At 43.5% G+C, this 22,569-nt stretch overlaps 1 protein-coding gene across 1 annotated transcript in view; it reads right to left on the reverse strand.

The window, feature by feature from the left end:
• Nucleotides 1–8,884: 8,884 nt before the first annotated feature.
• Nucleotides 8,885–22,569, reverse strand: part of Kdr (kinase insert domain receptor) — a 43,997-nt gene continuing 30,312 nt past the window's right edge. Inside the window, exons 23-30 of the mRNA XM_005080774.4 lie at nucleotides 20,241–20,363; nucleotides 19,982–20,093; nucleotides 19,634–19,733; nucleotides 19,158–19,263; nucleotides 17,670–17,821; nucleotides 12,914–13,013; nucleotides 12,350–12,435; nucleotides 8,885–10,669 (exon numbers count right to left, since the gene is read on the reverse strand). Coding sequence (XP_005080831.1) covers nucleotides 10,474–10,669; nucleotides 12,350–12,435; nucleotides 12,914–13,013; nucleotides 17,670–17,821; nucleotides 19,158–19,263; nucleotides 19,634–19,733; nucleotides 19,982–20,093; nucleotides 20,241–20,363 — 975 coding nt within the window. The 3' untranslated portion in view covers nucleotides 8,885–10,473. The remainder of the gene's footprint in view (nucleotides 10,670–12,349; nucleotides 12,436–12,913; nucleotides 13,014–17,669; nucleotides 17,822–19,157; nucleotides 19,264–19,633; nucleotides 19,734–19,981; nucleotides 20,094–20,240; nucleotides 20,364–22,569) is intronic.

Below are 22,569 nucleotides of genomic sequence, written 5' to 3' on the forward strand. Positions count from 1 at the left end.
CCTAAAGGACTTCCAAAGTTATGTATACAAAAGTGTATATTATTTGGTGAAATAAATGTATGCCAGAAAAGTTGCATGCTCCCTGAAAATACTTTGAAGCTACCAAGGAGAAACTATTATATGAGACTTTCCCTATTGAATTCCTAGTAAAACTAATGACAACAGTAGATCCTATTTTTTCTGTATTTTGGATTTTCAACTTCTGGAAAGGTTTAAAATGCAAAGCAGTATATGAGTGACAGCTCTGTCTTATCCTAACATCAACAATTCCTACTGTGTTGCAACTCTGCCAACATGGAATTTTTATAGTTTCATCTTACTTTACACATAATGCAAATTTGCAACAGAAGGTGAGCCAGGCAAAAGGAAACCCAATTTTCTCATCCTTCAGGGAGAAATTACTTACCATGTGTTTCCTGACTCTAAAATCAGCTAAGGGCAATTGCAATGACTGAATTACAACCCCTAAGAAAACCCTGAACTCAGTCTAAAATGAGAATAAAGAACAACTGAACCGAAGATGAGACACAAAGATGCACAGAGTTGAAGAATAAAACTGGAATTCTCTGTGGTGCTGTTCATAACCTCTAACCCATGCAACTAAGGAAACAACACAGGCCCTACCTGTAGGATGTCTGTTTATACAGTCAGTCCCCCTACCTGTAGGATATCTGTATGTATAGTCAGTTCCCCTACCTGTAGGATGTCTGTATGTATAGTCAGTTCCCCTACCTGTAGGATGTCTGTATGTATAGTCAGTTCCCCTACCTGTAGGATGTCTGTTTGTATTGTTGGTCTTTGGTAAACACTGTGGAAACCATTCATGAGGGTTATCCCCAGTTATCCTCATGATCAATACTGTGGTGTTAGGGTACTATGGTGGCTAGTTTTCTCAACTTGATGGAATTTAGAATCAACCTCTGGGAAAGATTTAACTAGAGAGGGACACATCTTGAATGAGAGCAGCACCGTCCATGAAGTACCAGACTGAATAAAAAGGAAAAAGTGAGCTGAGTACCAGTGCTCATCTCTCTCTGTTTCCCGACTGCAGATCCAGTGCAGCCAGCTGCCTCGCACTACTGCTTCCACGCCTTCCCCTTCATGATGGCTGTATCATCAAACTCTGAGCCCAAACCCACTTCCTTCCTTAACTTACTACTTCCCAAGTATTTTTTCGCAACAGTACATAAAAAAATTGATACAAGAAGCTGTTACTTTAATGAGTTATTAAATGTTTGCCAGGACTCGGGGATCACCTGCCCTGGGGACTGCAGGCAGCTTGACTGCGGCCCCTACCCCACCTCTGCAGACAAAGCAATACCGAGTCTGCTGATGGCACTGTGCTAAGCCAGCTCCCACCCACCAGGAGAGGAAGTGCCTCAGACCCGCCTGCATCCACCATGAGACCCATCAGAGTGTTAGACCTAGTGGCACCCACCAGAAGAAAATCTTGGACACGTACCGACCAGGAGAGGAAGAGACCCCACTTGTACCCACTGGGAGAGGGATGGGAAAACAACAATATAAGAATGCATTCAACAACAGAAAACCAATATGATACCACCGGAGTCTAGGGGCTGTACACCAGCAAGACATGAACATCCCAACACAGATGAAGCAGAAGAGAATGGCCTTAAAAACAACTTCATGAGGATGACAGAGACCCTAAAAGAAGAAATGAGAAAATCCTTTAAAGAAATGGAAGAAAAGACAAACCAAACATTGCAAGAAACAATTCAAACAGTGCAAGGTTTGAAAGCTGAAATAGAGACAATAAAAAAACACAGTCTGAAGGAATGCTGGAATTAGAAAAGGTAGGTAAATGACCAGGAACTACAAATGCAAGCATAACCAACAGAATACAAGAGTTGGCAGAGAGAGTCTTAGGCATTGAAGATACATTGGAAGAAATAGATTCATCTACCAAAGAAAATCTTAAGTCCAACAAATCCTTAACATAAAATATCCAAGAAATATGGGACACTGTGAAAAGACCAAACCTAAGAATAATAGGTATAGAAGAAAGTGAAGAAATCCAACTCCAAGGTACAGAAAACATATTCAAAAAAATCATAGGGGAAAACATGGCAATGAACATACAAGAAGCCTACAGAACACCAAATAGAGTGGACCACAAAATAACTCCCCTCAGCACATAATAATAAAAACCCCAAACATACAGAATAAAGAAAGACTATTAAGAGCAGCAAAGGAAAAAAGCCAAGTGACATAGAAAGGCAAACCTATCAGAATCACACCTGACTTCTCCATGGAAACTCTGAAAGCCAGAAGGTCCAAGATAGATTTTTCTACAAACACTAAGAGACCACGGATGCCAGCTCAGACTACTATACCCAGCAAAGCTTTCAATCACTATATATGGAGAAAACAAGATATTCCATGACAAAACCAGATTTAAACAATACATATTCACTAATCCAGCCCTAGAAAGTAATTTAAACAGAGATATAACTCCTAATGAAATTGAAGCAATCATCGAAAGTCTCCCAACCAAAAAAAAAAAAAAAACCCAGGCCCAGGTGACTTTAGTGCAGAATTCTACCAGAAATTCAAAGAACAGCTAATACCAATACTCCTCAAGGTGTTCAACACAATAGAAGCAGAAGGTCATTGCCAAACTCTTTTTATGAAGCTACAGTTACCTTGGTACCCAAGTCACACAAAGATACAACTAAGAAAGAGAACTACAGAACAATATCGCTCATGAACATTGATGCAAAAGTACTCGATAAAATACTGGCAAATCAAATCCAAGAACACATCAGAAAAATCATCCACTATGATCAAGTAGGTTTCATCCCAGGGATGTGGGAATCTGGGATGCAGGAATGGTTCAAAATACGAAAATCTATCAATGTAATCCACCATATAAACAAACTGCAAAAGAAAAACCACATGATCATCTCACTAGATGCTGAAAAAACCTTTGACAAAATTCAACACCCCTTCATGCTAAAGGTCCTGGAGAGATCATGGATAACAGGAACATACCTGAGCATAATAAAAGCAATATACAGTAAACCAACAGCCAACATCAAACTAAATGGAGAGAAACTCAATGTGATTCCTCTAAAATCAGGAACAAAACAAGGCTGTCCACTCTCTTCATATTTCTTCAATATTGTACTTGAAGTTCTAGCTAAAGCAATAAGACAACAAAAGGAGATCAAGGGGATACAAATTGGAAAGGAAGAAGTCAAACTTTCACTATTTGCAGATGATATATGATAGTTTACATAAGTGACCCAAGAACTCTACCAGGGAACTCTTACAGTGGTAAATACCTTCAGCAAAGTGACAGGGTACAAGATTAACTCAAAAAATCAGTAGCCTTACTATATACAGACAATAAATGGGCTGAAAAAGAAATCAGAGAAATGTCACCCTTTACAATAGCCACAAAAAAATAAAAAATATCTTGGGGTAATGCTAGCCAAACAAGTGAAAGACCTGTATAGCAAGAACTTTGAATCTTTAAAGAAAGAAATTAAAGAAGATACCAGAAAATGGAAAGATCTCCCATGCTCTTGAATAGGTAGGATCAACATAGTAAAAATGGCAATCTTGCCCAAAGCAATCTACAGATTCAATGCACTCCCTATCAAAATACCTGCACAATTCTTCCCAGACCTTGAAAGAACAATAATCAATTTTATATGAAAAAACAAAAGACCCAGGATAGCCAAAACAACCCTGTACATTAAAGAAACTTCCAGAGGCATTACCATCCCTGACTTCAAGATCTATTAAAGAGCTAAGTCTTGAAAACAGCTTGGTATTGGCACAAAAATAGACAGGTAGACCAATGGAATCGAATTGAAAACCCTGATATTAACACACACATCTAGGAACACTTGATTTTTGACAAAGAAGCTAAAATTATACAATGGAAAAAAGAAAGTATCTTCAAAGTGTGTTGGCACACTGGATGCTGGCATATACCCAAAAGACGGGCATTCATACAAGGACATCTATTCCACTGTATTCATAGCAGCATTATTTGTAATAGCCAGAACATGGAAACAACCTAGATGCCCCTCAAATGAAGGGTGGATAGAGAAAATATGGTACATTTACACAATGGAGTACTAATCAGTGGGGAAAAAAAGCAATGGAATCTTGAAATTTGCAGGCAAATGGATGGCAATAGAAGAAACCATACTGAGTGAGGTAACCCAGTCACAAAATGACAAACATAGTATTTACTCACTCACATATGGATTTTAGACATGGAGCATGGGAGTGCCAGCTTACAATCCCACTGCCAGAGAGTCTGGGAAACAGGCAGACCCGAAGAGAGATATGCATGGTACCCCAGAGAAGGGGAATGGGACAGGATCTCCTGAGTGGATTAGGAGCATGGGGGAAGGGAGAGAGAGCTGGGAGAAAGATGGGGAGAAGAGAAGGGGGAGGGGAGGACATGGGGGAGCAGGAAGGTAGAGTCCGGGGAAGAATAGAGGAGAGAAGAATGAGAGATACCATAATAGAGGGAGCCATTATAGGTTTGAGGAGAGATCTGGCACTAGTGATATTTCCAGAGATCTACAAAGATGACACCAACTGGCAATCTAAGCAACAGTGCAAAGGCTATCTTAAATGCCCTCCCCCCAATAATGAGATTGATGACTACCTTATATGCTATCCTAGAGCCTTCATCCAGTGGCTGATGGAAGCACAGGCAGACACCCACAGCTAAACACTAAACTGAACTCCTGGAACCCAGTTGCAGAGAGGGAGGAGTGATGAGCAAAGGGGTCAAGACCGAGCTGGTGAAACCCACAGAAACAGCTGACCTGAACAAGGGGGAGCTCATGGAACCCAGACTAATGGCTGAGAGGCCAACATGGAACTGATTCAGACCCCTAAATTTGGGTGTCAGTGAGGGGTCCTTGACAATCCATGGGGCCTCAGATAGTTGATCAGTATTTATTCCTGGCATACAAATAGACTTTGGGAGCCCATCCACATGGAGGGATGCTCTCTTAGCCTGAACACATGGGGGAGGGCCTAGGCAGACTTTGGATATAGCCCATAGCCCTCCCTGGGGAGTGGAGTGGGGACTGGGTGGGTACTTGGGAATGTTGGAGAAGGGGAGGGAGAGGGAGCTGGGATTGACAAGTGAAGCAAGCTTGTTTGTAATTTAAATGATAAAAAGGGGGAAAATGTTTGTCAAGATTATCTGGTACACTGTAAGCATTGTATAGATAGAGTTGAATATAAACAAACCAACAAAAGATTACTCATTTTAAGTTTAATATTAAGGACTGAGTTTGGAGCCTCTTTTATTTTGATGAGGATCCTTGTTTTACATCAATATATGCTACAGGATACTATTGATACTGTACCCTGGGAAATATTGTAGGTTATTACTGCTTCTCTTCAATCTAGCCTTGTCTCAGCTTCCCTTTGATCTAGTCTTGTACTTGGGTTTTCATTCCCAGTTATATTTCCTCCATGGAATGTGGAATGTCTTCAATCCCCTTTATCAGGATAAGATATTTTAGCTTAGAGAGAGCTCCACTCTCAGCACTAGGATCCTATTACACTTCTGCTGGCCTAGAAGCTCCGAGGACTCCTGAATTGTGAGTCTGTGCTTCGTAATCTGTGAGCTGCACACAGCCCCAGATTCAACACTCTAAGGATATCTTCAACTGAAAAGTCCTGCCCACCTTCCTGGATTAATTCCCCTACTAGGGTTAATATGCTCTCTTAAGGTTCATGCGTTAAAAACAATGAATAAATAACATCTAATCCCCAAAGTCACATGGTGATGATAATTGGAGGTGAGACCTTCTGAAGCAATTGGAATGAGGTGAAATCATGAAATTTGGGCACTGACAGATTGGCGGGAGGTGGAAGAAATGTGTGGGCTAGGATATTTGCTCTTCCTTGCCTGTGATACACCTCCATTACCTTACCATGCAGCAACAAGGCCATCACCAGAGGGCCACACTTTGGTATTAGGCTTTCCAGCCCTGCATCATGAACAAAGCAAATGCCTCTTGTAAACCATGTCTGTGGTGTTTAGCGCTAGCAACAGAAAATAGATGGGAGGTCCTGTAACATACCATCTACTATAAAAAGGTGGAGCAAAACTAGAGACGAGGCCAGTTTTCTTCTCTACCCTTTCTCCTTGGCGAGGGCTCTAGAATTTGAGAAATCACAGAAATAATGTGTGACATTTTCACCACCGAGTTAACACACCCGATGTTATAAAGTATTTTTATTAAAAAAAAAGAAGTTGGAAGAAAACATTATGATGCATTTTATCTCTCTATTCCTTTATTTTTAAACTTAAAAGAAGTGAAACTGCTAAGGTTGATGTTTTTGAGGTACCGAGAAGTTGGCAGTTCCATGCTAGAGAGAAGAATCTCAGGTATAACTCCATGTCTTCTAAGGACATTTACTTGATGTCCTTAGACAGTTTACTGCAACCTTTGTGTTATCAGTAGTTCTGGCGTGAACACTTTCTCCTAACCCCATGTCCTTATCTCGGAGTCAAGCTTCTCCTGGGTTGGTAATTGTGTGTCTACCACCTCAGCTCCAGAACATCAGAACATCGGGTCAACCCGAATGGGAAAGAACTCTCACTGCTCCTCCCAGATTCCACCACTTTCAAAAATAAACAATTTGATTTCACCTTGCTAATTTCTTTATCATGTAGGAAGATTCTCCAGCTTTTCCCAGAAAAGGGCTTCAAGTCTCAAAAAAAAAATCGTCAAAATTTTGCTTATGTCTACCTCCTTTATGGAAGAGATTCATTTAAAAGTGCAGTGGTTTGTTTTGTCCGTGCGCGTGTGCGTGCATGCGTGTGTGCGTGTGTGCGTGTGTGCGTGTGTGTGTGTGTGTGTGTGTGTGTGTGTGTGTGTGTGCTATGTGTTCAGGTGTCCTCAGAGGTCAGAAGACATCACGTCTCTATCTAGGATCTGAAGTTATCGGCCATGGGTGCTGTGCTATCAGACACTGAGTCCTTTGAAGGATCAGCAAGCACTCTCAGCCGGTCTCCAAGCATGGTTCTACAAAAGTGGAATCTAACCCCTTTTGAGCTGAGCTCACTGTCTATCCAAGAATGTGGACGTGGCCATTACTCCTGCAATGCAGACAGCTGTGGAGGAAAAGTGCCTTTTCCCCAAAGATTTTCTAGGTTTGCAGACAGTTTGCTACCAGAGGATACATGTCCGACTCAGAGGTAGAAAGGAAGATGCTAAGAGAGATGGGAAAGTTGGGTTAAGTTAACTCCTTAGAGGCAGTAGGCTGTGGCTTTTCCTTTTCTCCTCTCTTTTCATAGCAAAGGACAAAAGAGTGTGCATTGCTGGGAAGCCTGGCCAGGAACTGGAAGCCTGAACCTCCCCACAGCTCTCTGTGATGCTGTGGAGCAGTACAGGTGGAATGCGGACTAGAAGGGGACTGGCGGGCAGAGGAACGGAAGTCGAGCAGCAGAGGACATTGGGAGGACGTGAAGGAAGGAGGGCACAAGCCCCCGGGGGTACGGGCAAAGCCTCACTTCAACATATCAGGTGCCTCCAATTAAGACGTGGAACCTAAGACCAAGCAAGAAGCACTCTAAAATGCTACTGCTACTTCTTCAATGCAGGGGCAGGAGAGGAGAGAGAGAGCAGCTAAGCAAGGACATATGGAAGACAGACAGCTAGCGGGGAGGCAGAGGCCACTCCTTGCCTCTGATCATCCTTCACAGAGAAAAGCACTCTTCACCGAGTGCAGAGTTTCACTTGAATCCAGACTCCTGACATCAGAAACATGCCAGGAGCCACCTGGGAGAAGGGAAACCCCTTTACCCCCTAAAGTGAAGAAGGCTCTGTTTTTCTCTGGTCTTTCTGTCCTGACTAGCCTAGGCTCTCATTCCATTCATTTGCTGAAAGAGACCAGAGTATGGGAAGGGAGAGGAACTCCCTGCATGGTCCCAGTTCATGGATCCCAGTCCATGTTGCTGGCTGTTAGGAACACACACATGCACAGCTACTTTCTTCATCATAAAGCTGGGGAGAAGATCTCGGTAAGATGGTAGGAGCTGAAAAGTAATGCAATCAAGATAGCTCTCCAGCTTCAGGGAGGAAGAGTGATAGCTCACAATGGAATTGCCATGTTTGACAATCTGCTTGCCAAATATCACCCAAACTTAGACCTTGTATGAACTTCAGTCATGTATGAAAAGAAAGTAAATGAAAATGTAATCAAAGAGGAAAAAAACAAAAATTTTGGTGTTATTTTAGATTTGAGAAAGAGTGCTTAAGATAAACCAAACAGAAAATCTTATAAGCCATTTAAAAACATGGCCATGTTTGATTAAGTAAATATTTTAAAATCTTATATTTACAAAAACGCATTGATTGAATCCAGGTATGGTGGTGCATGCCTGGAATCCCAGCATTGTGGGGGTGGAGGGAGTAGAATCATAAGTTCTAAACCATCCTTGGCTGCATAAGTCGGGCGATAGCTTGGGCTAAAGACCCTGTCTTCTCAAAACACAAGCAAAGAGCAGCATCCAGCGTTGCTGAAGGTGGAGATATGTACTGGCACTGGGGATTTGTTTGCTCTCTGAATTCGGGTAAAAGTAGTCATTAAAAAGTGTTAACAGTGGCTCACCCTGTCCACTGCACCTCAGCTAGACAGTGGAGCCGGGTGGAGCAGCCGCTTCCTGCCTTCAGCTCTGCCTCACCATCTCCCATCCCTGACTTCTGAGGTTCAAGGGGAGACCATGGAACTACTTGTCTCAGTCCATGTGCTAACAGTGTCAGCAGTGCTCGGGATGTGGCAAGGCTGTGTTTCTGTATGAATCGTGATTGTAATGAACACCAAGTGGGAAGAGGCCACGGAACAGCTGTGATAACACGATACCACCGTGTCTTTTTACTCGGAATACATTTATTGGTTTACAAAGCATTATAAACATTTGATGAAAATACTCTTTGTAAGAATAGAGAACAAGGAAGATTCCACCACACTCACACTGTATCTGGTTCCTCCTCCTCTGTTTGAGATGAGAAAAACGATAGGTATAGCTGCGCATCTCCTGGGAAAGGATTCCGTTGAGTTCCTCAATGTTTTTAATAAAACAACATCAGCTGCTGAGAGCATTATAACCTTTGTCATGCTACATAATACTGATACAAAATGTGAATGGTACAAAGTTCATTACATATAATATACAGTTTTAATATATTACATTTGTTCTACATAACAGACTATAAATATATGTGCCATAGCATGTTTTATAGTCATTGTTCCCAGCTTCTCATACTATGGTACCAAATGAAAAGTAACAGTTTCTTGTTGGAAAACATAAGCACAAGGGCAAAAACCAGTAGACATAGCTTTATATGTTAAGATTCTAAGTGATACAGTAGATGCTATTATAGCCTTGGCTATAAGGCAATTTTGAAATCTGGCTAATGAGTATTTATCTGGAGAGTGAGCAAACCGATTCAGAGTTTCCGCCATAAACAGGCCACAAAGCTAAAGTACTGAGGACTGGGGGGTGACAGTGGGGTGGGGTTGCAGGGACAACAAATGGATACATCCTGTCTGAGCTTTTGCCACCACAACTTGACACAGAACCCACTGCGCTTGGCCTCAGACACTGCCACCAGGGCAGACATGTGGGTATCCATCCAGCAGAAACCCTGAGTTGCACTGTGCACTTCAAGATGAAAGGGAGCCTCTTTTGGTGTTCCGAATTAAGGCGCGGCCTGGGAGATGAGGAGCAAGCTGCATCATTTCCTTCCTGGAGTTAGGCCAGCAGACACGTAAGAGTGCGGAAGGAACTCTCATTAGGAGTAGGAAACAGCCCAGGGAACTCGCCTATAGCCCAACTGCAAAGAGCACGCAACCTTCTAAAACCAGAAACCTTGCCGGCTGCCTTTGCATTTCCTGACAGGCCACATGGCCACCTCCACCAGAGCCAGCACAATGCATCTGCAGGCTCCAGCCGCTCTCCAAGAGAGCTTGCGCCTTCCTTCCTAACAGTCCACATCCCGCACTTAACACTTGGCTCATAGCCCACATCCTCAACAATGCCTTTTAGGTAGACTCAGCCATTAGACATCTCACCCATCTTCAACACACAAAGCATTAACACTGCCCATTGTCACCCAGCTTCACAGAGGTATCCTTCGTCCTGGTATGGCTACTTCTTGGAGGACAGAGCCACTGTTTGAATGTCTTTTGTTTTAACTGGCAGTGAGACACACAGCAGGGCAGAGTATACATAATTTTAAAATGAAAGGGAAAGAGAGTACAGTCAACACATTCTTGGGTCACGGGTCATCTTCTCTGGAGATGCCCTGAGGACTAGCTCCTTGCAGTCTGAGGTCCTTCTGAAATGAAAATCAAATGTGGCTACTTCCGGGTAGTGGAAAGAACAACACTTGAGAATCTAAGCAGCACCTCTCACATGATTTCCAGGACTTGGGGGTAGGGTGGGAGCACCTCCTTTTACACAGGAGGTGAGCACAATGTGGTCCCAGAGTCAGGGCGCACTGCAGCTTCCATCAGCTTTAAAAGTTCTGCCTCCTCGCTGGAGTACACAGTGGTGTCTGTGTCATCTGAGTGGTACCCAGACTGATAGCCGCTGGTCTGGTTGGAGCCTTCCGAGGCCACAGACTCCCTGCTTTTGCTGGGCATCATCCCACTGTGGAAGAAATGGCAACCAGATGAGTTGAAAGGGAGAAGATGGCCCCTTAGCTTTTCACACTCACACAGTCCCCAGCTCCAAGGAGGTGGAATCTTCTCCAGAAACATCAGCCCCTATCTCTCCCTATCAGGTTTACTCAGACAAGGTCTACTTTCAGGTACTAGCATGAGTTAGTAGTTGCAGATAAGTCCTCTTATGCAGGTCCAAGTCTTTCAAGCCTGAGATGAGATAAAAGGAGGTTCTGCTGAGGTATGCAGAGCCTCCAACCAATGGAACAGTTTTACGGCCTTGATGATTGACAAGTTTGTATACAGTGATTGGAGCCAAAGGGTCTCTGTCATGATATTAAAGGAAACTGGGATGGTCTGAAAGTTCATTTGTGTTTTTCCTGTTCGCTCATTTTGAAGACTACATGAATTATGAAAGATTTAATTAATTTGTAGAGAAAAAAAAAGCCTGGAAGAGTGTGTGCAGTCAAGCCAGACATGTCAAAAACTGCTTTTTACTCATCAAAACCACATTCTTTGGACAAGTTGGGGATTCAATCACTCAGCAGCAACTAGAGAATATTTCAATGACATAGTAATCATGTCAAAACTAACAAATGTAGGCTGTGTGGACCGAAAAGTTCAGGGTTTGCCCTTTCAGGGCCTTAGCCTCATTATTCATAATAAAAACCACACAAAAAAGAGTTTATTTATTCTGTGTTAAGATAGGGTTTAAAGCAGGTTCAAAGAACTAGAAATACATTTTTCCCCTTTCAATCCACTCCTCCCTCCCCACACCAAAGCCAATTCGTGTCTCAAACAATGGCATGAAGTTGGCCACTTAGTAGTTCTGGGTAAGTATGGTTGGAATCAATGAAAGAAGCGTATGATTGACGCTCATGATTTCTCACTGGGCCTTAAAAGAAACAGCAAAATTTACTGTTACCATTGTTACTATTGTAAAGGCATTGCTCAAAAAACCCACGGGGATTCCCATCTCATGCAGCAATGCCATTATATGTAGATCAAATCTTTTGTATTCCTACCTAGAATAAACAACCTATCAGCACATAAATAACTGCTTTATTTTATTATTCTCTTAACTATAGACTCTCATAAATTCATATGTTTAAATCAGGTACTCTTATTCAAAGCAACTACACATTCCTGTTGAACCATAGAGAGATGAATGACTCAAGATCAAATTTAACACTTTTCCCACAACTGAAAAGGCAATGATTCAAACAATAATATTTAAGAATATTAAATAAGTGACTATGCATCTACTTACATATCATCTTTCTTGATTACAGATAAAGCCAGCTAAGTTCAGGGTTAGCAATCCTTCAGATTGCAGTTTCTTAACTCTTCAGGATCGTGGTGTCTGCTGATGCTTGGCCAGGGCCACATAAACTACTCATCACACCCATATCAATGTGCCCAGAAGCTCTAGCACCTTCATAAATTTGGTCACTAGAAATTGACCAAACCCTCTAACTCACTTCAGATATTTTTCAGATCTATCAATTTCATTGTTTGGCATATTTCAGTCCTTTATGCTAATTTGGGGTATTAATGCCATCAGCCTCCAAAGACACATAAAGGGAAACATCATATACACTGAATGTCTTTATTATGTCCTTTCAGAAATTCCTATTGAAAGGGTCCTTTGTACTTGGCTGAGTCTTACCCAAAAGATGGAGATAATTTATTCCTGTCTTCCAGGGTTTTCAGCTCTTCGGATGCAAGGACCATCCCACTGTCCGTCTGGCTGTCCTTTTTAGGAGACAATGAGATGACACAGTGATTATACACAGGACCAGCTCCTTTAAACTCATTTTTCAATCCATCTAGCAGACAATATGATTCAATGCCTTGCCAAGGAGGGTTAGGGTATGGCAGCCAGAGACTGTGCAAGCCACAAAGGAAACAACTGCTTCCAGGAAGTGGATTTAGGCCAAGAAAAGACGAGAGATGTGCAGCAACCAAGGATGCTGGGGTCTCCTTCTCTCTGCACAGTGACACCGTGTGCAATTGAGTGAAGTTGAGCATACACTTGGACTATCTTGAACCTTGGTCCAGGTGCTTTCCTGTGGCAAAACCAAAGATCCATCTCCATAATGACCCCATGGCACATACCCTCAAGAAAAGCCTTAATGGGTTTCCAAGGCTCAAACACTTAGGCTAATATTTATCTAGCTAGTATTTCACCCTGAGTATTATTTCTACGACTATTTATAAAAGATGTACTTACATCTGGAATTACTTTTACTTGTGGTTCTTCCAGTGGGATATCTTCAAATGTTTTCACACTCACTGGCCGGCTCTTTCGCTTGCTGTTCTGAAGGTACTGACTGCAAGAGAGCAAATATTTATTTGTGTTTGAGTGGTGGTATATTTGGCTGTTGGATGCCTCAAGTGATACCTAAGTTCATTCTCGTTCAACCACAAGTTTAATAGCAACCTTCAAAACATCCTTTGGAAAGAAGAAAAACAAAATCGTTCTTTGCTAGCACACATGGAAGGTTTAATTTCCTGTTGAGGTCCATTTAAAAGTATAATAGAACTGAGAAGAGTAAGAGAGACCCTGTGACTGTGAATCATGCTCCTGAGGCCCAGTGCTAAACTAAGATCAACGGCAGCTAAGTCAACCGTAGCTACTTACGGCCCTGACTCGATGGGATTCCTCTAGTAAGCCCTGGCTGTATTGTTGCATCCTTTCCATTTTTCTAGCCATCTCCAAAGAAAGCTGTTCTACACAGTGTTGACAGGGCAGTCTGGGCAGAGGAAACACCTTTTATCTCTCTAAAGGATACTGTGCTAGGCAGTAATCTCAAGTCAACTTATTCCTTCTCCATGAAATACAGATCTAGGGCACAGAGAGAGGTGGGCTGGGTCTGACTCAGCCATGTTTCAGTCTCAAGACACTCTGTCTAGTTCTGAGTGTAACATTGAATAAAGAAATAAAAGTCATGGCTCTGATGCTCCATTTTAAACACATATAGGTAATAGCCATTCTTTCCAACTCACAAGGTGATTGGAAAGGTGAATGGCATGGCAAATGTCCAGTTTGCTGTTCCAAGGAAGCACAAAACTCCATCAGCCAGCATTTGTTTTCCTCTTTTGAATTCCAAACACCTTCAAAGAAAGAGACTCGAAAGACGACACATCACTTCTCCCTGGAGGTTGCTCTTCCTTGCCACTTGACATTGGGAGTCAAAAAAATCCTATCCAAACCTCTTACAGCCCAAATGGGGGGCAAGAGAAGTCTTTTTTACAGGAAAGGTTCACGGAGACAATAAACATTCTTCACTCTTGTCCCTTGACAAGCAGCCTGCTGGCACAGTGCACTGATGGGTCAGAGTTGAAGACTGGGAGCTGAGTGCCTCTTCTCTCCCCCAAGAGGTCGTTTCCTCCCGCCACAGAGGGGAGAATGAGGTTCCCAGTGACACCCTCCCTCAGGGGACTCCACAGGAAAGAGGACAGGCAATCTAGGGAACAAGCAAAGCCCATTTCCTACTGACTCCGGTCCTTGAAAGTAGTGACGGTCAAAGACGGCTGGGACCATGACTATTCCCTCAGTCAGGAAGACCTTTGGGGATCTACCCCAGGTCAGGCATTGAGCTGAATACTCTTCAGACATCACCTCATGGTGTCTTCATGGTTACCCCTCCAAAATCCACTGGTCCAACACCACACAACTAGAATCTTAGACTACAGTTGTGAGGGCTACTGAAAATTTTCAAGCATGGGAGTGGCATGATTGCATATGGTTTTTTGGAAAGTTGGCTGCGATTGAGAAGGATACGACCAGAGGCAGGAAAGCCAGTTAGAAGACTTCATGCTTATCTAGCAGGAAAGCAGGGAATCTGATTAAAGAAAGGGGATGCAAATGAGGTTTGAAGCAGTGCCTGAATTCCATAGATATCTGAGGGGGGAACCCAGCAGAGTGACAAGGTGTGGATAGCATGTATCTTCCTTAGAAGACTCAGACCCTTGAATTCTGAGCCCAGTGATTTAAAAAACAGTATGGTCCTACAAATGACAAAGTATTTCCCAAGATCTCCTTGCATCTGCCCCCCACAGTCTCCCACACAGATCTCCCATTATCTCCTTCCTGGAGATGAAGAAGCCAAGGCTCGATGAGAAAATGGCAGATGAAGGCTGGAACCAGGACTCACACTCAGTTTGCAGGCTCTGAAACCCACATGGGGTTGCTTTCCCTCACTCTATTCCGAACGACTCCCTTGGAGTATCAGGATGGACAAGAAAGAAGAGAGTCAAAGACGTGGTGCTCAAATCTTCATTAAACGCCTACTGTGTTCACATCACTGTCCTGGTCCCCACCTGTGCACTGACCTTGGGTGGAGTCAGTATGGAATGCTGAGTAGATGAAAGGAAGAAAAAGAATAGTCCCATTTCAAGTCGTCTAACGTGAAGGCCAAATCAAGGAAAGGTTAGACAGCCAGCAGGCTCTCCTGGACATCAATCCACCATGGGTATTCAATTACCACTAGCAATTAATCAGAGTGAAGAAAACAGTGTGTCCTGAAGCCTCGCTCTGGGAGAGAGCTGCAAAGTAATCTCTGTTAAACTGCTTGGAATGGGAGGTGAAACTCCCAGAGAAAATGACAAAGCAACCACAGTTGGTGCCCACACGGCCCTCCAAGAGAGACGAGCCCAGGGAATATGGGTTTTCTTGTGGGAAGTATGCACACTCGAGGCCAGAGAGGATCCATGGGGAAAACTGAAGACAAAGCTAAGTCTAGTCGTAAGTGGCCCACCCCGCCCACACTTCTCTGCCCCTTCTCCACATTACTGTTGAACAAATATTTTAAAAATAGTTTTAAGGGGCAACAAATCAAGAGGCTGTCTCTCACAGCGATATCCCTGGCCAGCTCTATTTATAATATAGAGTTGAAGAGCATAAGGGAGAAACAAAGCCAGAAAGACTCGGCTTTTCTGCTTGTCTGGAAGCATGGAAATAGACAGCACAGGCCCTGGAGGTGCCCCAGCCTCGGGGTGCTTTCCCCAGAGAAGCTGAGCAACACGCGAGTCCTTCACTGCCGCTACCGCGTGTGTGAGCACTCACACCCCTACCTCCATCGCCTTTGCTCAGATCACAGCAAGGTGATGGAGGACTTTGTTGTTCAGAAAAGGAAAAATAGGGGAGTTGAGAGGCGATGCAAACAAAAGCTCCCAATTTCTGTTTAATTTTTCTGTATATGGGTAGCTGAAAGAGAGCCTAGTCTGGGAAGACTCCTTCAAAACTCAGAGGCAGAACATCTGAGCCAAGCCTGGCTGGGCTAAAAGCATCGTGTCACACTGGCCCACACTCCTGGGGATAAGAGTTAGCAAGCACTTTTCTTAGACCCAGCCTCACACTGGTACTCCTTTCACCCAAACAGGATTTCATCTCCTGTTTATCACATTCCAAGAACCTAGCAAGTCAAATGGTCCAGTCCTGAACTCTCCTCTGCCACAGGACACGAGGAGGACAGTGAGCCATCAAATGACTCTCTGACTAAGAAGAAGGCAACACAGCATAGTGGCAACAATGGCCAAGCTAAAATGGACTAGGACGTTGCATACATGGGAATATGGGGGCTTCACTTCAGGATTCTTCATCTCTGAGAACCTCTCCTTGGAAGGAGACAAAATGGCCCTAAGTCTGGAATCAGATGAGGTGGATTCATCTCCAAGGCAGGACAGGAAGCAGCTCTCTTAACCGCTGTCCTTTATGAAGTGCCTTCAAGTGCCAGGCACTTAGAAATACATCATAGCTTGCAATCCTCCAATCGGCCATTCACAAACCGTGACCATGCCTTCCTTCACAAATAAACTAGGTTGGAGGAGGGGGTAAATATGCTACACAGCTGCTAAAAAGCAGACGCAGGCATCATATCTGGTTTTACCAAGCTTTCATATCTACATCTTTAATCACAATATTTTGCCCTGCCTCAGGTGGTAGAGCTAAGACCTGTGGTCAGCATCCAACCTAGATGATAGTTTCCTTCTTGCCTAAATCTAGAGTTCTCTCATGACAGAAATCTGATAATATACAGAAAAATTCTTCAGGAAATCCTCACTGCTCTTGTTATAAGAGGAATGGTAGCTTGCTGGTTGATATCTAATCAAGTCTCTCAGTCTCTCTCTCTCTCTCTCTCTCTCTCTCTCTCTCTCTCTCTCTCTCTCTCTCTCTCTCTCTCTCTCTTGCGCCTCCTTAGCCTCCTTGCAGCATGACAACCAGGCCACTGCCTCCCACAGGAGACAGCTGCCCATTCCTCCTGCAGCTTGGGCAACACTCAGGAAGGCACGCTGCACCAGTGCTGTCAGGGGGTCTGCTTGCAGAAGGGCAATACTCAAAGTAAAGTGAAGTTGTCTTGGTCTTAAGAAAACCAACGCTAACATCATCGTATTGTGGAAACCCCATGAGCATTTTCCTCAGGCCCAGGTATTAGGCTGCAGAACCCTGCACAGACCAAGCCTGGACTGCATAGCATTTGTTCTAAGTAAACCCAGGCGCCCCGTTAGGTAAATACAATGCTGAAACCCAGACAGGGGACAAACTTCTGTAGTGTACAGCCCCATTCAGGACACAGCCTGTAGCATGCTGTGTCCTCACCAGAGAGCCCTCAGTGTGTTTCCTATTTGCACAGAATTCTTCCTTCCTGAGTCTTTCCTAAGCCATTTAATTCACCTTAATGAAAGGGTACACGGGGACGATTTTAATACAGATGTCTCTGTACCATGGCTCTCTTTTTTCTCTGAAGATTAACAAACTGTGGCATTTTAGTTATTTGCTCCCACAAGGCTTAGGATTCTTAAAGGCAGAGCTGTGCCAGCAATATGGGACACAGATGGGAGGTGGATCAACCCTCCAGACCCTCTTTGGGTAGCATTGCCCTGGTTAGCTAGAAGTAGCAAGTGCAGCCTAACCAAATGTCTTCCTCCCACCCCCACCCCCTGAGGCAGCCTTGAAGTCCCACTAGGAGATGCAGGCCATATACCTGATTCCTGCTGTGTTGTCATAATGGAATTTGGGGTCACACACTTCCTCTTCCTCCATACAGGAAACAGGTGAGGTGGGCAGGGAGAGTCCAGAATCCTCTTCCATGCTCAATGTCTCTGCCATTGGAAGAACAATGTAGTCTTTGCCGTCCTGAAACAATAAACACAGCATGCTATTGTTATGGCTGCTATCCTTCAAGGGCCTTTTCATGAGAAACAAAGGGCAGGGGGGCGTCTTGGCTGTGTGCGCCACTTTCATATCTGAGCACAAGACTTCAAGAGTGCGTTGGAAAAGGGTTGAACGAAACAAAAAGGCACTTGAAAGGGATGTGTGGAAGAAGGCTAATAAAGGGACTAAGTAAAAACCGGATTAGTGAAGGGACAAGAGGCCACGGTTGCCATGAAGGCCAAGCAGGCAATGCTGTGGACGAATGTGAGAGCCCAGAGCCCAGGAATCAATTCTCCACAAAGACCTCCACAGGAGCCGGACTTTCAAAGCAGACTGCCTCCAGTCAAGCCTCCACATTCCAAAGCAGTGGAAAAATCAGAAGGCAGTGAGGAGAAAAGCAATAAACAGCAGGAGCGCAGGGATTCTGGGTAATGCAGTCTGAAGAGAAAGAAACGACAAGATGATCCAATACACTTAAATGCTTGCAAGGTTTGTTGGTGAAAATAGACGGCACCCGCAAGTGTTCAGAAGGAAGAAGAAAGCAAGTGGCCCCACTGGGATAAGGGACAGTGAGCACCAAAAAAATCTCTCTAACAACAACAAAAAGAGGGACACAATTCCACTGTGGAACTGTCCCGACAGCTTGACATTTTACCAAGAGGGGCCAAAGTCACAGTTTTGCATAATTTGCACGTTTGTTTTGTTTTGGCCTCGCCTGAAGTATTGACTAAAAATTACTTGAAATTCCATCCATTTCTGATAATCAGTAAGTCAGTCAGATTTGTTTTTGTTGTTGGTGGTGGTTTTGTTTTGTTTGCTTCTTTTAATTTTTGAGGTAGCCTTGCTTTGCTGCCAAGGCTGACCTCAGACTTGTGATTTTCTTGCCTCAGCCTTAAGAATTCTGGGATTACAGATTTATACCGTCACACTCAGAAGATTTTTTTAAACTTTAGAAGAACATTTGAAGACAAAACACAGAAACAAGTGTGTGAGGAACTACAAGATGACTCAGTGGGTAAAGGCATCATCAAGCAAGCCTTGTAACTTGCGTTCGATCCCCTGGACATGCAAGGTAGAGAGAACAGGTTCCTGCAACTTACAAACAGACTAGACTTGTCTATTCCCAAACTATGAATTAGGATCCTATCAGTCAAAAGAGCAATGGTGGCTTTTAGGAAGCATTCCTGCCCAGAACTGAAAGACAGAGGCTCCCTTGTCAGTGACAAAGAGGATAGCATGGTGCCTTGTGAATGTTCAGGCAATAGAGTATTATACCACAGATCCTCCACCTGAGAGCTCTTTGTAGAGGGTTACCAACCTGCTGAGCATTCGCTTGCAGGAGATTTCCCAAATGTTCCACCAGCTCTGAAAACGAGGGTCTCTGATTGGGGTCCTCATGCCAGCAGTCCAGCATGGTTTGGTACCTGGACAAGCAAGACAATGGCTTTATTAAACATGCCATTCTTCTAAGAGCGAATGGTCAAAGTAATACTCCAGTGGGAAGCATTTGTAAAGAGCCTAGCAAGAGCTGAAATGCTAACTAGAGATAGAAAACTGTAGGACATCCAACTATCTGTAAACTAGTCTTCTTTATCACACCATTAATAAAAGCTTTCTGGTGTAGATAATACGGTAATGTGATGACGGTACTTGAGGTAACCAAGGAAGGCATCGAAGAAAAGAGCCGAGCACAAACTAGGCCATGACGCAGATGCTCACAATGGAAGGCCCTCTGGCCTTCTTAGCGGGAAGAATTTGTGAGAAAACAAAGCAGCATGTTTTTCAGAGTCTTACATTTCTGGGGTGGTGTAGTCAGGGGCCCTCATTCTAGTTCCTTCTTTCAGTCTCCTACAAAAGTCTTCATCAATCTTGACCCCAGGATATGGGGAAGCACCTAGAATAAGGCAGCAAGGAGCACTGTGAGCTTTGAATTCGTCATAAAAAACCCTTAAGCCTGATTCTTGTACATCCTTGTATTCTACAGAGCTTTTCTTCTTTTGGATTTTTACCATATGAATCTAAGAAATTCTACTTGATGGAAGGCAAAATACAGGGGAGGAAAGGACTTACAGGGCTTGTCAACTATTAGCATCTTCAATCCTGAACCCCCACCCAGGAGAGGGTCAAAGAGAAGTGACTTACCTAAGGAAAATATTTCCCAGAGCAAAACGCCAAAAGACCACACGTCGCTCTGAATTGTGTATACTCTGTCAAAAATTGTTTCTGGGGCCATCCATTTCAAAGGAAGTCGGGCCTAAGTGGATGATAGATAGCAAGGCATCAGAACCCAAATTGACAGCTTTCTGAAGAAAAAAAATGCTTCCCTCGCTTCTAAACACAGATCTGCAAAGTCTGAATTCTTCACCTGAATAGACCATGAAGCTCATCTATGGATACTTACATCCCCTTTTCTGACATAATCCGGGTCTTTATAAATATCCCGGGCCAAGCCGAAGTCACAGATCTTCACCACATTCTTCTCTGATAGGAGAATATTCCGTGCTGCCAGGTCCCTATGGATACACTGTGGAAAGAACAGTGTGTGTGATAAGTCTCCACACAGCTAATCTCTTTTTCATCTGTGGTGACCTCATGTTTAAAAAAAATTCAACATCAGAGAACCAACCGATTAACAAGGACTGGGGTGTTTTATACCAACAGGTCAGGAAAAGGACCTGTGTGTTTCATTGAGACACATCTGCTTATTCCATAAACAGTCCTGTCCTTTGGAGTTTAGATGATTAAGTTACAGTCTGATGATGGACGGAGTTTAAAAAACGTGCCTCTGATCACACCCACAAATCCTTTGGCTTGGCACCCCCTGAGGCTTAAACTGGGTTATTCTAAGGAGATCCCAGAATAGATTTGTTTGGAATGGATGTGTAGAAAACAGAAGCAAGGGTTCTTCTCATTGGTTGGGTGTACTTGGTGGGCTATCTACTTTGTTTGTCACTGAAGCTGGGCTGGATCTGGAGGCTGTACACAGTGGTACTCATCCTACTTCAAAGTATTTGATATTACAGTAAAGGTCAGTCCAGGCAAGGCTAGCCATCACATCACGAGAGGACTAGATTCTGTAGGGCACTGGAAAGTGCCCCAGAGCCCAGCTTTAAGCCTTGGGATCTTCAGTTCCTGTCCTCTAACTTGACCTGACATTCAGCTATGAAGCGGCTATGTCACCCTGTGATCAGCCAAGTGCCTAAGCACTGCCGGAGAGGGACTAAGAGCCTCAAATAACTTTAGACAAGAATGAAAGGCTCCCATGAGAGCCCCGGATCAGCACAGGAGTGACCATGGGAGCTGGGAATCACTGCCTCTACCCTAGTCAGCACCTACGGCATTCTCCCCTGCACCAAAATATTCAGGGTCAAGTTGCCTAGCGTGAGTCAACAAAACTGTAAAAGCCACAAAGGAGACAGCACCCCTACTACTCAAGCAAAGAGCTTCCTTTTTCAGCTGGAGATTTCATAAATATATATATTTATAAAATGTATATATTCACAACAAAACCACCTGGTGATTACAGGAGAAAAAGAAAGGATTCTAGCTGACCACTCTCCAGTCACTATATTAATTCTCCCTTATAGTTGCCAAAATTACTTGGTCCAAGAACAAGCTCTGGCCTTTACAAAAATAGCAACCCTTAAAAAGAACTCAAAGCCCTTCTCTTTGAGATGATGCTGTAGGACCTTGGTTATCCCCTTCTCTTTGGGAAATAAGAGTATGAGAAATATTCAGAAGAATTATCTAATATCCCATGGTTCTGGAAGCTGTTAAGAAACTTTAAACTTCAGTGGAGAGAGGGCTAAGGGACCTTACAATGATAAGGAAAACAAAAGAAATATTAAAACCTTTTGTTCCCCTAGGGACCTGAAGCAAATATACTTCGCCCACTGAGAGCTTTTCCTGAATATAATGTGAACCTTTCTTACCGAATATGAGACTACACATCTCCCCCTTCCCAAGGTCACCAAGTGGTGTTTACAACCTTTGGGATATTTGTCACTTGTCACGTCCCACCTCAGCCTTTGTTTGGCCTACTTTCTAATTTTAGCTGTTTTAATCGTCCCCATCTGAAGCCTGGCCTTCCTGGCTTCTAATTACACAAATAACAAATAACATTTTGATGGATGGTGATGAATGTAAAATAAATTAAAAATAGACCCCACTACACCAAGATATCTACAAGACTCCACTCCTCACCTCTTTGAGGCTCAAATGCCATATCCTTAGTAAAAGCTTCCTCATTTAGCTTGTATAACATTGTAATATACACATGTAAGCATGTGCACATACAAACACAGCATTTCCGTTCATTCTGAAAGTCTTTCCTGCTTTACTTTATCCCACAACATCTATTCCTACTTAACCTTCCTTATATGTTATTTGTTTATTGGTTGTTTTATCGTCACCAGCGTTGTAAGCACCAGAAAGCTGCAGAGCTGTCCTGGTTGGTTCACCACGATGGCACTTAGAAGTCTACCTAGTCAGCTGGGCTGTGGTGGCATGCCTTTAATCCCAGCACTTGGGAGGCAGAGGCAGGCAGATCTCTGTGAGTTCAAAGCCAGCCTGGTCTATAGAGTGAGTTTCAGGACAGCCAGGAATATACAGAGAAACCCTGTCTTGAAGAGAAGGAAAGAAAAGAAAAGAATTAAAAAACAAAAAAAAATCTAGCACTTAGTAGTTGGTCAATGAGTATTAGTCAAATGAATTAACTTCATGAAACCTCT

The sequence above is a fragment of the Mesocricetus auratus genome, unplaced genomic scaffold (genome assembly GCF_017639785.1).
Source record: "Mesocricetus auratus isolate SY011 unplaced genomic scaffold, BCM_Maur_2.0 Super-Scaffold_100006, whole genome shotgun sequence".
In the NCBI taxonomy this organism is placed as follows: Eukaryota; Metazoa; Chordata; class Mammalia; order Rodentia; family Cricetidae; genus Mesocricetus; species Mesocricetus auratus.